At 39.2% G+C, this 13,161-nt stretch overlaps 1 protein-coding gene across 1 annotated transcript; it reads left to right on the plus strand.

The window, feature by feature from the left end:
- Positions 1–373: 373 nt before the first annotated feature.
- On the plus strand, positions 374–7,640 carry LOC149111851 (uncharacterized). Its single transcript, XM_089289603.1, has 2 exons — positions 374–497; positions 4,142–7,640. The coding sequence occupies exon 2, from the start codon at positions 4,177–4,179 to the stop codon at positions 7,333–7,335; it is 3,159 nt and encodes a 1,052-aa protein (XP_089145729.1). The 5' UTR covers positions 374–497; positions 4,142–4,176; the 3' UTR covers positions 7,336–7,640.
- Positions 7,641–13,161: the final 5,521 nt, after the last annotated feature.

Below are 13,161 nucleotides of genomic sequence, written 5' to 3' on the forward strand. Positions count from 1 at the left end.
GATAAAGGGGGTATCGATTTTGGCCATTTTGGTCTTAAATAGGGTATGGTTTTAGCACTCTTGTCTTGAATTGGGTATGTTTCTTAGAAGAAGCTACTTTTTCATCATTATCAATAAGAACATCGACAAAAGCCCTTCTTAACTTAAATTTAGGGCAACTGCGCCAGCCGCAACGGTCATAAATAGGGTATCGAAGTTTTGGCCAGGTCATAAATAAGGTATGGAAAATCGCAGATTTTGGTCATAAATAGGGTAAGGGTTTTGGGAAGTGGGCCGCCTACCCCTACCCAACTTTTCTTGGGGTACTCCCCCCCCCCCCCCCCCGGGGGGACGGAAGTCAAAACATCTTTGTACAGCGGTACCTTTTATGAAATATTAGACTGCGAAAGTGAATTCCCTCACGGCGTAAATGTCGGGAACAAGGAAGGTAGCTTCGAACAAAGGGAATATCGTGCTTTGGAAGGAACACACAGACATTGAAAAGTCCGAATATAAAAGTAAGTTTCTTATTTACTGTCGCGTCATGAAATCAGTTTGTACTTATGGTCGGCGGGCCGAATTATCGTGACCTTTGCCGCGATACTATTTTCATTTCCAATAACACTTGCAGAGAGAAGATGAAATTAAGACTGTTGTACAGAAAAACTTTAGGCGAAAAAGGTGAACGCTGCGTACACGCACCATTTCGTCTGCCACATCGCTGGACTTTAGAGCATGGTATAAGCTAATGTGTCCGCACAAAAAATAAGAGTGCGCAACAAGGAGATAAGCATATCGGCAACATGCCGACAGATTTCACTTCCCCCGACAACAACTAGAGACAAAGCTCAAGCAGGAATAAATCGTAGTTATCATCTCTGTTCGCTTTCAAACGTACCTAAGAGTTCGCCATCGCCAACATTTTCGCTGTGTGAAACCGCTTCGGCAGAACAGTATTCTATAAAAGTACCGCTATTTGATTGACGGAGATACATTACAAAGAGCGTTTTGATTTCGAAAGTCGTGTAGAAGCAGCGAAAGCAGTAATACAACACACAGAAGTTTGTCTTCAGGGCTTATTGATGAGCTTTATTAAGCGTCTTGAGTGACAAAATAACAGAGTCGCTGGTTGTTTCAGTTATGAACAAACCCAGTTACAAACTCTGCATGTAAACTGTGTTCAAACTGCACGGAAAATCACTCGCTCAAATTATTTTTCACGTACAATTTCGAATAAATGACCGCTTATGTGTTACAAATTTCACTCGACTACAAGCTCCTGCAACTTTTTTTTTTCAAGCTTTGTAAACTTTGCTGCTGCTTATTTAATCGAAATTAAATTCGCAACTACGAGATTTCTTATTCTCACGTGTCGCTCGGTAATTAACCGCTACCATGATTTCGATATCACAGAACAGACAGAGACAGATTATTATTTAGGCACGATTAAAATTAAAGCTCAGTGGCTTATGGGGTCGTGCATTATAAAGGTTACTTGCTTTAGACCCCTCAGCCAATTTTTGAGTTGTTGCTTGATAACTGAACATGCCATAATGTAAAGATAGTCTATCATATCTGGACAGTGGAGAGTAGAGTAAAGAGTAAACTGCTTGAAAACCATACCTTTCATAGCGTCACATACCTATATAGCCCATATATGGCAGTGCCACCCCCCCCCCCCCCGGATCAGACCCCGATCATATTAGTCGGGTTTGACCGTTTTATGTGTCGTGTTTAACTTTATGTCAACTGTTGTGCTAAGTAATACAGTAATTTTTCAGTAGTGGATTGAAATTATGAAATATGGCTATTACGAATGACAAACTGCGAGTTCACTGGAAGAGAAAGTCGCCATTGTTGCTACTTCCTTTCTAGCCTATAGACTTAACAGCATCGCGTTTCTTATTACCGTATTCTGGCACTACTTTTTTTTTTAAAGGAAATATATAAATTATAAATGCTTTTAAAATATATTTTTGAAGCAAACATCGGTCCCAGAACGTTCTAAGATAATTATATGCATCACTTTGTTTCAAGTCACGCAACCAGCGTCTTGAAACTTGTTTTGACCTCGAAATGCCTTTGTTTATGAGCAGACTTCGCTGACAGATTGGTATCATGTCCGTCTCAGAAGTTATTATCCGATTGCTTCATGTAGTCACGCAATTCTCACACTCGCATATTACTCGTTTAATGTACCGAAGCTTTTCTATGCAATAAGGTAGACCGACGAGAAGTGTATAACACGTTGATAAAGATCAAGCGTAAGGTGATTTTATAGCATTTCTTTATTGGGATATTTGTATAATTTCACGCCCGAAATTTTTATAGTTATATTCATCGTCAGCACTGGAAGGCATCTTTCACTATTTTCAAACACCGATTTAAGCAATGTCTTACAGGTGAAAATAAGTCGTCTGCTTGCAACCAGCGGGTATGGACTCCTATTAAATGACCAATTTATTCCACATAAATACATGTAATTGACTGAAAATTTTAAAATGAAGTTTCACGTTTGGCCTCTGCTTAATTGTAACAAATTCTAATTTCCCCACAGGGACAAACCATTTGCTTGTACTTCACTTATCTACTGTAAACTAGAAAGACGTAGTTCAAGTTGCTAAATATACCTCAGTTATAGAAATAACCTCAGAAACAAGCTTGTAGGACGACCTAATCGGAATGATAAACGAATTGCTAGTTTATTGAACTTCTTTTATTGAAAAAAAAAAAAAGTGAATATAACAAGTTCCGGAGTCTCGCTTAAATACTAAAATCTCTCATGTTCCTTTCAATTAATCACCTCATTTGGTTGTTCATCCTCATTCGGTGGTTCAGCCGCATTCAGTTGTTCCGAATCACTCTCGAGGGGATCCCAATAATTGCCGTACCTACTCGCACAAGACTATGTACAGTAACCTGGGTGTCCTGCGTCTTCGTCGTAGGAATAGAACGCCAACGCACTGCCTTTTCCCGACCCTCTGAAGCCCGGCATGTCTTTGGACTGTCGGTCACATCCCAGACACTCGTATGGAGTGGGGTCTGAGATTGTAGGTGTCATGTTCGGGGCCTGAAATTGTAGTCTCCCGCGAAAAGCGTGGGGTCTGACATTGTCGGGGCCTGATATTGTAATCTCGCACGAAAAGCGTGGGGTCTGAAATTGTGGATGTCATATTGGGGGCTAGGTTAATGGCATGATCAATGACTCACTGCACGATTTAAATAACTGAAATCAGAAGCTTCTGCTGAGATCCATTGTTGGTTGCAGAAGGACGCCGTGATATCGTCACTTTTAACATTGGCAACACAAGGCCGAAGTCAATATCTTAGTTATTTTTCAACAGATTTCGCTAAGTTATCAGCGCAAGACGGTAGAACTTGAGAATTCACCCCGACATTTTCCAACCGTCTACACGGGCGGGGGTGGGGGGGGGGGGGAGGGGGCGAAGATTCTCCCTTATATGGGCTATATAGGTATGTGCTGCCCCAAAGGGTAGAGTTTTTTTGGCCATTTCGGTCTTAAATAGGGTATTTTTTTGCACTCTAGTCTTGAATTGGGTATGTTTCTTAGACAAAACTACTTTTTCATCATTAACAATGAGACCGTCAACAAAAGCTCTTCATAACTTATGTTTAGGGCAACTGTGCCAGCCGCAACGGTCATAAATATGGTATCGAACTTTTGGTCTGGTCATGAATAGGGTAGCAAAAATCGCAGATTTTGGTCATAAATAGGGTAAGGGTATTGGGAAGTGGGCCGCACACCCCACCCAACTTTTCTGGGAATACCCCCCGGTCGTCTACAGTGTTACAGATCATAAATTGTTCAAAACTCAAGTGGAGTCACGAGCCGAGAGATTTGATCAGAAAGCTTTAGACAGTTTTGTGACGTCAATAAATGTTGGAAGACGTTCGAAGCAGACAAAAGTGATCTTTCACACTATAGCAACACCGTACGATTTCACACTGAGCTTTGTTTTATTCGCCGGCGAATTTTCGGTGTTATCTTGAAAACAAATCAGCGCAATAACGAGATAACTGAGGCCTATCCATTGCAACGAAAATCAAAGGTCATCGCGTCGGCGAATTGAGTTTTGGTGTCAAAGGAAACTACCTGGAGCACTTTTTTCGCTCACTGTTTTCTTCTGTTTTATTTTTTCAGCTTAGTAACTGTTACTGGAGAAAAAAGACATCAACATGGCTGGCCTAGTTGCAAGTTATATTTTACCACGACGCATCAAAAGCACCAAATTAATCGGAATCCTATCTTTTGGTTTAATAATATTTTTCACCAATCTTTACTTTCTTAAATTTTGGCCTGTGACGAAGGAAACACCAAAGACAAATTGGAACAATAAAGAACAAGGTAAATGGACGATCCCATTAAGAACTGGACTAGTTGAGGCGATCCCTTTGGAACGAAGAAAGACTTCTACGACTACTGAAAATCTGCCCAAGAAGACATTTACAAGTGACTTCGCGACGAAGGGAACATCAAAGATAAATTGGAACAATAAAGAACAAGGTAAAAGGACGATCCCATTAAGAACTGGACTAGTTGAGGCCATCCCTTTGGAACGAAGAAAGAATTTTAGGACCACTGAAAACCTGCCCAGGAAGACATTAACAAGTGACTTCGCAACAAAGGGAACATCGAAGATAAATTGGAACAATAAAGAACAAGGTAAATGGACGATCCCATTAAGAACTGGACTAGTTGAAGCGATCCCTTCGGAACGAAGAAAGAATTTTACGACCACTGAAAATCTGCCCAAGAAGACATTTACAAGTGACTTCGCGACAAAGGGAACATCAAAGATGAATTGGAACAATAAAGAACAAGGTAAATGGACGATCCCATTAAGAACTGGACTAGTTGAGGCCATCCCTTTGGAACGAAGAAAGAATTTTACGACCACTGAAAATCTGCCCAAGAAGACATTTACAAGTGACTTCGCGACGAAGGGAACATCAAAGATGAATTGGAACAATAAAGAACAAGGTAAATGGACGATCCCATTAAGAACTGGACTAGTTGAGGCGATCCCTTCAGAACGAAGAAAGAATTTTACGACCACTGAAAATCTGCCCAAGAAGACATTAACAAGTGTCTCCGCAACAAAGGGAACATCAAAGATAAATAAAGAACAAGGTAAATGGACGATCCCATTAAGAACTGGACTAATTGAGACGATCCCTTTGGAACGAAGAAAGAATTTTACGACCACTGAAAATCTGCCCAAGAAGACATTTACAAGTGACTTCGCGACAAAGGGAACATCAGAGATAAATTGGAACAATAAAGAACAAGGTAAATGGACGGTCCCATTAAGAACTGGACTAGTTGAGGCCATCCCTTCGGAACGAAGAAAGAATTTTACGACCACTGAAAATCTGCCCAAGAAGACATTAACAAGTGTCTCCGCAACAAAGGGAACATCAAAGAGAAATAAAGAACAAGGTAAATGGACGATCCCATTAAGAACTGGACTAGTTGAGGCCATCCCTTTGGAACGAAGAAAGAATTTTACGACCACTGAAAATCTACCCAAGAAGACATTTACAAGTGACTTCGCGACAAAGGGAACATCAGAGATAAATTGGAACAATAAAGAACAAGGTAAAAGGACGATCCCATTAAGAACTGGACTAGTTGAGGCGATCCCTTCGGAACGAAGAAAGAATTTTACGACCACTGAAAATCTGCCCAAAAAGACATTAACAAGTGTCTCCGCAACAAAGGGAACATCAAAGATAAATAAAGAACAAGGTAAATGGACAATCCCATTAAGATCTGGACTAGTTGAGGCCATCCCTTCGGAACGAAGAAAGAATTTTACGACCACTGAAAATCTGCCCAAGAAGACATTTACAAGTGACTTCGCGACAAAGGGAACATCAGAGATAAATTGGAACAATAAAGAACAAGGTAAATGGACGGTCCCATTAAGAACTGGACTAGTTGAGGCGATCCCTTCAGAACGAAGAAAGAATTTTACGACCACTGAAAATCTGCCTAAGAAGACATTTACAAGTGACTTCGCGACAAAGGGAACATCAAAGATAATTTGGGAGAATGAAGAACAAGTGAAAACGGCAATACCACAAAGTGGCAGCAATCTTAAGATTGCAAGTAATCTCACTTTCAAGGCGGTTTTACAAAAGAATGAAAACAGATCATGTGTACATAGAATAAATGTAATGGATGGAGGGATAGTGCTTTTTAGAAATATCACAATTCAATCAAAGCTTGGCCGCGCCAGGGTTCTTGAAACTTCTTTGAAACAGCCTGCAGCCGAAGATGAATTTTTTCACCTAAAGAAAGGCTTCTTCACGTTGTATTGTGTTGGTAATGTCAACGACGCGAAGGAGAGATTACATTCAGCAGAAGGATATTACGCGTTAAGCAAATGGATCTCGGCTTTTGAAGTTGCAAACCCTTCAATTTCTGTACTTCTTGGAACGAAGCAATCATTTCATGCAGGCCAATACCTTGCTATCCAAAGGTTTGAATATGCCAACGTTTATTGGACAATTATTGACCTGCTGGACATTTTTATCACGACTCAACGATTGGGAATCGAACCAGAGAAGCTTAACATTGTGCTAATGGATGCTCATCCTCCCTCTTCACTGGATCCCTTCTGGAGTGTCTTGTTCCAGAGGCTGATAAAGCTCGGCACTGATGATATCTTTAAGCACTCAAATAACGTTATGTTTGAAAACTTGGTTTGGAGATATCCGCGAGTGAACTGTCCTTTATTGGACAGGAATGCAGTGACTCCCAATCTCATTCAACCATTTAGGTCTTTTGTGTTGAAGCGGTTTGGCATTCCATCTGAACCAAGATTCAGAGACTGCGGTCAGAAGAAACTTAACGTGCTGGTCACCTTCAGAAGAGATTACCAGAATCACCCAAGAAATTTAGAGGGTGTTATCGACAGGAAAATTGCCAACGAGGAAGATGTGATGAATGAAATGGAGAACAGCTTTCCAAACTTAAATATTACTGCTGCCCAGTTAGATTCATTGCCATTAAAACGCCAATTGGAACTTGTTGCCTCAGCAGACATTTTCTTCGGAATGCACGGGGCTGCTCATGCATTTCCTATTTTTATGGCGCCAGGCGGAGCAGTAATTGAAATGTTTAATTTTCAATCCAATAATTGGCATATGAAGAAAATATCTACTCTTTCAGGACATTTCCACATCATTTGGACAAACAAAGACTTGAAAGCATACAACCGGATAACAAAATCAACGACAATCCCTGCGGGAATACCCTCGACACTATTACGAAATGCAATTAAGGATATTTGTGCTCAAAAAATCAACATGGAAAAAGACAAGCCTTAATTTGCCTTAAGCCATCCTCCCAAATCCTTACACGTCGGTTAGTGTGGTTTTAAGTTTGCTTTTTTTCTTAGATATCTAAAGTTTATTGAAACATTATTATAAAGTTTACCTTACTCTGAATTTTCTATTTTGGGTGAAACACTCGCATCTTCCTCACGAAAGGTAAATGTTTTAACCGTACAAAGAACTGTCGTTCATTGAAACTATGCAACGTTTGTAACACCTTTCGATGTGGAAATGTAGAAATAAAGAAGTAAATAAAATAAATAAAAAATAAGATAAACAAATAAACAAGTATGTAGGAATCCTGGTTACGTTTTTCGACCTATTAGTACATACACTTCATTTGCTGATCTAAGGGTGTAGTACGATGTCTCGGAAGCTCCGAGCCCGATGTAGTATATACTTTTCCTGCATGGGGTGAATTTATAAATTGGCTCATCAGCGCTTTGGACACCCAATATTACATCGGTGCAAAGAGCTAAAAAGAGTGGTTCAACTTTTTCTTTATTTGTATACTTTTTTTGCATGGGGTGAACCAATAAATTGGCTCATCAGCGCTTTGGACGCTCCAATCTTACACCGGTGCAAAGAGCTAAATTGAGTGGCTCACCTCAGCGTTCTGCATAGCGAGATTTGGAGCGCACAGGGAAGTAATCACAAACCTCCATTTGGTCGTAGACCAATTTGTCATGTTAAAATAATTTTCACCCGTTGAATAATGCAATGAAACAACATGGTTCTAGTTTTGTCAGTGAGCACTTTCCATTCGACCAAACATTCCGATTTACATTTCGTGCCCTTTGACTTTCTCCCGGAATTTATTTTTGCCTTAATGGTTCATTTTTCAGAAATTCAGCAATTTCCGGATAATCTGGAAGCTTAAAACTAACTCAGGAAGCGAAATCTACATCTCCTTCCCATTTGTCGAGTCCCCGTTTCGAAACTGCAGAATTTGTGGTTGAATGGGAAGCACCCAGTGTCTATGGAGAGGGAAGCTACTTATTTAATACCATTCCTGACAAAGCATAAACGAGGCTTGGGGTCGACTTTTGAACAAGTGTCGTTAATTATGGGTGAGATATATTGCAAAATTGTTGTTGTTGATACATATATTGGAGACGATGTCCGAAGGGCTGTAGCTGCGAACCGTAGACAACGCATTATAAGCTGTGCAAACGATAAGAGCTTGGAAACAAACTTGTCAAAGTGGTGAATGTAAAAAGCTTCATAGATACCTACATAATTGGAGCAAGTTCTCGATTTTTGTCAGATGTAATCCACTAATCCGTTCGTGTACAGTAGAGTAAAGTAAACCTATTCTGACATCAAGCGGTTTGTTAAAACATCACCTACGAACAATGGCCTCGCTTGGAAAATTTTGCAGTGTAGTCGTATCCAATGTGTCTGAAGTTGATCTTGAGACCAGGAGTACAGACAGCTCTATTTGGGTCTATTTCTATTTCTTTTCAAGAAATGTTAGATGCGGTACGAGTGCAATTGTTGCCCAAAGATTTGAATATGTAGGTAGGGATATCTTTGTTTCCAATATTTGCTTCATTGGCAAAAAGAGCTTCAGTTTCTGATCGAGCAACAAAAGTGTCAGCTTTCAGTACTGAAGAGGCGTGGAACGATAAATTGCACCAAGAGAATTGACCCCGACGAATAAAAGGCGTTGTTTTCTGTGGCACGGGGCAATTTTAGTAAAACTCAACATTTTATAAAAATAAATAGCTTTATTAGTGGTTTTACTGCTCAGAAATTTTGCGGTTTTCAAAAACCCATCGAGAGTTTTAGATGCAAGTTTCCCGCTAACGGCGAACCTTTAAGGGGCACGTGACCAGTACCAGACGCCACGTTTGAGGTTTTCAACTCGCATTTTGAGCTTCAAGAGGTAGGTTTTCACGTAAATCATTTGCCTCTAGCTTTATTGCGCGGTGGCCTCATGGCCTCATCCAACCAGGTGCATAAATGGGTACCGGCGAACTTAGAGTTGGGGATAACGCTGCGATGGACTAGTATCCCATAAAGGGGGGAGTAGAAATACTCCTAGTTACTTCATACTTCAGAAACCGGAATAAGCTCCGGCCTGATGGGCCATTTGGCTCGTATGCAGACTTTATTGCCTTGAATGTTTTATGCCACGTACAGAAACCTAAATCAAATTAAATAATCCATTTCATGTGATATCGCTTTTTCACAGTATGATGATAACCAAGCCAAAATACTGCCATTTTTGTTTAAGACATGAATGAAGTACATTATGAGCCTACTGAGTGGGAGGGCCGGAGGGAAAAAAATCATCTGGTCCGAGTCCATAGCTCCTGTCACGTTTTCCATGTGAAATAAACAGAGACATTTTCCCATCCAGTCAAACCTAACACTGTCTAGTAATCAATACGTATTTAATAACACTAACTTTATTGAGCTTGATTTAGCTTGTCTTTCAGTAGCTTTTGCATCCTTTGTGACCTTTGGCGTAAATTTCTGAACTACCAAAGTTTCCGGTTGATTCCAATTAAATTTTATGAATGGTGGTTTGGCGACGCAATCAGCTATGAGAAGTATCTCCAGGTTGGAACAGAAACTCTAGGAGAGCAATTTAGGCTGAAAAGTCCTGTTATAAAATATTAAACATTTTTAAAAGTTTCGGAAAAGATTTGGGTCATTTCTTTCCAGGGGCGAGTTTTCTTTACCGATGAACGGATGATTGCGTAGTGAATTATAATAATAATTGTTTCAGACGAAGTACTTTGGGTCATTTAATGTTGAACTTCGAGGAACTCAGCATTAGTTTCTTTGATTCGACCAACGTATATTGAATGTCGACTTTTGTCTTCGGGATTAATCACGTACCGAACTTATTCATGAAAATGTTTGCCCAATATCGTCAAACTTGCTCGTATCCCTCATTGATTAATCGAATGTTAAAAGGTTAGGTATATCAATATTTTTTTCTATTTACCATTTACTTAAATATATTTAAAGAATAAAGAAAAAGAAATTAATACTTAATTATGGTTCAAAATAGCTTGATGGCAGCTTCCAAATATTTTCAATTTCAAGCTGAAAGTAGTTTTATCCCCTTAGCAATATTCAGTTGCACCATGAAAGACTTTGGTAACTATAACAAAGTATTGAAGTGCTGTGTAGCACTGTGTCGATGATATAATTGAAATTCAAAAAAAGACACGTGGGGTGCTATAAATTTCCGTTTTGGTAATTTATAGGGCTGAAAATCTAACAAAGACTTAGACGAATTATTCAGACTAAGAAGGAAATTTTAGGGACTGTTTATTTGAATGAGAATCCGTATGGTGTGTAGGTACGGAAAGAAAAAATCTCATAAAAGCATTTTGAATTGCATAAACACTGACTAAAGGCTTGCCAGATAGAAGTTTAGATAACTCTTAACAATTCCTCTTAGATACAACAGGGACTAGATGATCAGGCCGTGAAAAAAATTTTAAAAAAAGAAAAAAAAATATCAGGAGCCCTTCCGCATCTCCGTAAAGAATAATTCGAGACAAAAGTTTCACGCATTGTCCCTAGCAGCTTATTTTCTTCGCATGAACAAATCTTTGTTTCACGGATGAATTGCGTGTGCTAAAGAAAGTATTTCGTGGGTGATTCGTAACGCGATCTTCCGGACCTGCTTTAGGCGTATTCAAACAGAATTAAATTAAACTTGTTTTCAATTTACAGATTCTGCTTTGGTCGCGAAATACGCCTCCATACTCCGCTCCCTTTGTGTAAATCTTATCACTGATAACCATATGCCTTGGATGTTGCTGGACTAACATCAGGCCCGCGTCAGGGGAAGTCATGCAAGGGTTGAAGGTTCACGATATACAAATGCACCAATAACTAGCGAAACAAGAAAGATAAAAATAAGATCAATTTTTCCAGTATATACTGAACAAGATAGCTCATTAAAGTTTTCGCCATCAGAGGCCCTTCACAATTTTGCTGAATCCGTCCAATTTCGTGCATCGATCCAGTGTGTGGAAACGCGCGCAAGAAATTAAAACACAAATTATATCTACTTGGTGCATTTATCAAGCACTTTCTCAGTAGTTTATAATTAAATGAAATTATTAGAAAGTAGAAACGAGCCGACTAAAGTGAATACTTTAGTGCTGCCACTTAGCAGTCGATTCTTATTGAATATTTGGCCCCTGCAGGGGACCAATCGCAATGCTACACTTGCATCGGCGGTTCCTAAATTTATACCTTGGAAGTTCTTTTAATGATGATTTCCCCTTGGCTCTGTCTGGCCGACCTGAAAATCCACAAAAGAGCAAATTATCATGTCTTTTGTTGCGATACGCATCTTGAATTATTTAACGAAAACGCGAAAAAGGGAAGAAATTTGCTCCCATACGATGGATTGAAGTATTAAATGTAACATAATGAAACACTTTCAAAAGCGTTTACAACCTTTAATATATAAAAGTTTGTTTTGAAAATAATAAAAAAAAAACCAAACAAACATCGACACAGGCTTAACAGGAACATAGCACAGTATTATTTGGAAACTATTTTGGAAACAAGCCAAGTCTTCTAATCAAAACTATGCACTATACATAAGCGGAAGAGGGTTTACACTTAACAGTAAACAGTTTTCGTTGTGCAATGTTTCCATTAGAAATGCAAATCAGCGATATTAATTCGCGAGAGGTGTTAAATCTGCAAAATACGTACCTCTTAGGTAACCAATTAAAATGGTGAAACTTTTTCACACGCAATACATAGCGTATTCACTGAGCATTTTTCGTAAGACATCAGAATAAACGAGAGCTTTCTCTCATTTAAATCATAGTTTGTTTTTGTTGACTCCGGCAACTACCTTTAATGTCTTTGATTTCACAACGAGCTCTGTTTAGATCACTGAGGCCCATGCCTGTCAGTCAACACGGAGCGTGTGCTTATAGTGTGCCGTGTTTCAAATGAAGTTGAATAAAACAAGTTTAGAATTGAACATATAGTTAAGTGAAGCCGTTACATTAGCGATATAAAGGGGCAAGACTTCACAGGACTTCACAGTATCGAGAAATGCTCTGATCAGATATAAACTCAATTGGAGTTCATTACAGAAGAATATTGCAGCTGCTAACCAGCTAATGCGTAATGAAAAAGTATTATTCGATGTAGATCGGTTACCTACGTGGCATGTATGAAAGCTTTTTCAGTATTGCACAATTGCTAACACAGAACTCATAAGATATGTTCGTTGAACAAAACGAATTTTATATCTTAATGTCAGTTTTCTTGTTGTAAAATCAAAAGTGCACCTGTAGGCCGCCTTTACATCGAAATTAGCATCTGCGGAAAAAGATCCTTCCTCTGCCTTTTTTTTTGAGTTGTCATGCACAAAAGAACTTCATCATCCAGCCGTTTTTAAAAGTCCCCCAGCCATCGATCATCACAATGCAAAATTTCAATTTTACTGCTGCTGTTTACATGCGAGTAAACTTTTAATATAAAATTGTCATTACCCGTTGTGTCAGTGGGGCAAATTTGGATGATTTCTTTGGCAACACCTATTTCCAAAAATCGTTTACCGCTTGACTGTAAATGGAAATGAGAGGCAATACGGAAATTTATCGACCTGGGTGCATTGTTTGCGGTGGGACGGGTATAATACAGGTATTATGTATGATTGACAGCTTTCAACGGTCGACTAATAACATCCACAGAAAAGCAGTTCTCTTGATGATGCGTTGAAAGTTTTTCATTTTGTTTTTAATCGACCAATAGAATGGCAGCTTTTTATAATCATCTTATGCCTTTATATTTGAGTAGTATTGTGTGGTCTTTGCCATT

The sequence above is a fragment of the Orbicella faveolata genome, unplaced genomic scaffold, assembly GCF_042242905.1.
Source record: "Orbicella faveolata isolate gen_17 unplaced genomic scaffold, um_ofav_v1 contig_2, whole genome shotgun sequence".
Classification (NCBI taxonomy): Eukaryota; Metazoa; Cnidaria; class Anthozoa; order Scleractinia; family Merulinidae; genus Orbicella; species Orbicella faveolata.

Coding starts and splice junctions, on each gene's coding strand:
- LOC149111851 (XM_089289603.1), top strand. CDS start 4,177: ATGGCTGGCCTAGTTGCAAGTTATATTTTACCACGACGCATCAAAAGC.